The sequence below is a fragment of the Juglans regia genome, unplaced genomic scaffold (genome assembly GCF_001411555.2).
Source record: "Juglans regia cultivar Chandler unplaced genomic scaffold, Walnut 2.0 Scaffold_553, whole genome shotgun sequence".
Lineage (NCBI taxonomy): Eukaryota > Viridiplantae > Streptophyta > Magnoliopsida > Fagales > Juglandaceae > Juglans > Juglans regia.
The window spans coordinates 1-2666 of record NW_023360390.1 but is presented as its reverse complement, the minus strand read 5'-3'; the positions used below and the strand labels follow the sequence as shown (position 1 = coordinate 2666).

Here is a 2666-nt window from a genome sequence, read left to right as displayed (position 1 = left end):
TATATATATATAGAGAGAGAGAGAGAGAGAAAGGAGGGCGGCTCCCTGGAACTTTGGGTTGCTAAGAGTGTAATATTCTATAGATGATGTTAGGACTTTAATGGCAAATAATATCATCTTGCAGGAGATAGGATGGAAAGTTGGTTCTCAAAGATAAATCCCAGATGGGTGCGGCTATTCTGCCGCCCCATCTTGACCGCTGGGTAGTTTTTTTTTTTTTTTTTTTTCTTTTCACATTTTTTTAATATATTTAAATACATTTAAAAAATAAAAAAAATACATCAATATATTTAAAATCACTTCCTTAATCACTAAGTAAAAAAAAATAATAAAAAATAAATAAGAAAAGACAAGTGGTCAAATAGAGGAGTCAAATAAAGTGGGCATAGTAGTGTTTTCCAATCCGAGATTTATTAGCGGACTTGGCAATGGTCCCATACTCGGCTATTTATATGCTGCCCTCCTCGTTTTCCTAACCAAGATCTGTAAGGGGGAGTTCACTTGGGGATGAACTCACAAGGACAGAACTCGAAGGGCTTCCCTCGAGAAGAAACTATACACATTGCATCCGCTGCTAATGCTGCTTGATATTGGATTTTATGGTCCTGGCCGGGAAGCCTCTAAACAAATCAGCATTAGCAACAGATGAAATGGAACGAGATTGGTACACTACATAAAATAATACAGCATTTTATTGAAAATGCTGAGCACAAGTATAGACTTCAAACGTTTGTCCATTGTATTAGTAGGTATATAAAGATCTGCTGCAGTTAACCCTCTCATCATGGAGGGCTTGACAATTTATAGACTATTTATAAATTATCACAGGTTCCTTTTGTTTAATCAGTTTACCCACTTGAGTCAATTTCTGTAATAGGTGGAACTTTAGCAACCACTGTCAATCTTCCGCGGAATCATACCTTTCATAATCTTTTGCTGCGGCTTTGAAGTTGTTGACTAATATTTACACAAAGTTGCAGACTGGAATCTAAAGGAGCTCCCACTCAGTTTCACAGAATTCTTGGGTTTTAGTTTCCTTTGTGTCTACCACAGAATGAGTTGCTATCGAACTTTCTGAGGATGCCTGATTGGATTCTCCATCATACCCATACCAAACTGCTAGCTGCTCATACTCCTTCCTTGCTGACCTCATTCTTGAAGAAAATGCTTCCCGTATCTTTTTCTGAAATAGAAGCAGCAGTTAGAACCAACAAATGCACCCTATGCGCACACGCGGGCGCGCACACAGAGAGAGAGAGAGAGAGAGCACCTTGTATGGCCTGCGTTTGCCTTCCTTGTGCGGTACAAAATGAAGCTCATCTCCATCCACAAGAACACAAGTTTCCTCAAGCTTTAATTGAACATATTGTTGGCTGGTATCCACTCCTGGTTCCGAAAGTGTACCACGCTCAATTCCATCCAAGCCCCAGTCATCTGATCTTTCTGCAAGATTTACACGTAGAAATGAGCAATATGCAATAGGTATATGAATACATTCATCACCTTCATATAAAACAAAATCAGAAAGACCGATATGTACAACTCTTTCTCCTGTTTTCAAAAATTAGGAGGAAGAGGTTTATGTGAAGGATTTAAATGAGATGTAATGATATACCTGGATGAGATACAACCTCCATATCAGCAAATTCATTGTGCCGTACTTCAGAGTCCAGTGACGAACCCACAAGGGAACTTGCCCCATTATATGTACAAATGTCTACAGCTGTGAAATCAGAAGTGAAAAGACGGCAACCAGCAAAGGTGAAGGAAAACCGTAGCTAAAAAGTGACCCAGAAAATACTCACCATTTGGCTCTGCTGAACCATCAGAGTCTGGAAGTCTCATTTCTTTTCCTTCGTTTCTAACGAAGCTAGCCAAAACACTCAAGTCAGGTGATGCACTAGCAATTGCAATTGAGGGATCACTCATATGATCACTTGCATTTTCAAGTGCATTGCTACTTTCTGATATGGAGTCAAAGCCTCTAACTTCAGCCAAAGCTGGAGCTGAAATCTTAACTGTGTTGTCACATGATGCTCCATGATTTTCATTCAGAAGTTCAAGGAATGATGATGCTCTGCCCAGATCATTTACCATTGCCTCCGACATCTCAGTTGCAGAAAAGTTTTCATGCCCTAGACCATTTTTTACACCCATGTTTGAGTAATTGGAGATACTTCCATTATTATATTGTCCTGAACACAACTTGGGGCAAGTTCTTTTCACAGAATCCACAGAACATGGAGATAATTTGTTTTTTCGAAGAGATGGTACGCGGCCAAAATCCTTATCCATATCAGCAATTACTTTTGAATTCTCAGTTAGATGATCCACATCAACTCTCACAGAAACTTTTTTAACAGCTTCTTCTGGATTTTTATGGATCCCAACATCGGAATATCGGTCTACAGATAAGTCAGAGGTAAGAGCTTTCACAGGATCAACTGAAGATGGGGGAAGCAAATCTTGCACAACATCGGAATAGAACTTTTTAACACTTTCCCCGACATTCTGGACCTGATTCTCAACATATTTGACAGTGTCCTGTACCAAAATAAAAAAGATAATAATACCATAATTTTTCCCAGAAGGTAATAAAAATTAAAATTAGAAGCAATTAATCACACCCAGAAATAATTATAATATAAGTTAATGTTTATCTAGTA

At 38.5% G+C, this 2666-nt stretch overlaps 1 protein-coding gene across 1 annotated transcript; it reads right to left on the bottom strand.

The window, feature by feature from the left end:
- Positions 1 to 676: 676 nt before the first annotated feature.
- On the bottom strand, positions 677 to 2581 carry LOC118343776. The gene is made up of 4 exons (XM_035687040.1): positions 1806 to 2581; positions 1616 to 1723; positions 1271 to 1443; positions 677 to 1183 (listed from the first exon to the last, which is right to left on the bottom strand). Exons 1-4 carry the CDS (start codon positions 2293 to 2295, stop codon positions 989 to 991), a joined length of 966 nt encoding a protein of 321 aa, XP_035542933.1. The 5' UTR covers positions 2296 to 2581; the 3' UTR covers positions 677 to 988.
- Between the last annotated feature and the right edge of the window lie 85 nt (positions 2582 to 2666).

Coding starts and splice junctions, on each gene's coding strand:
- LOC118343776 (XM_035687040.1), bottom strand. CDS start 2,295: ATGGATAAGGATTTTGGCCGCGTACCATCTCTTCGAAAAAACAAATTA. Junction 1,724..1,805: donor TGGTTCAGCAGAGCCAAATG/GTGAGTATTTTC, acceptor CTGATTTCACAG/CTGTAGACATTTGTACATAT. Junction 1,184..1,270: donor GCAAACGCAGGCCATACAAG/GTGCTCTCTCTC, acceptor CTTCTATTTCAG/AAAAAGATACGGGAAGCATT.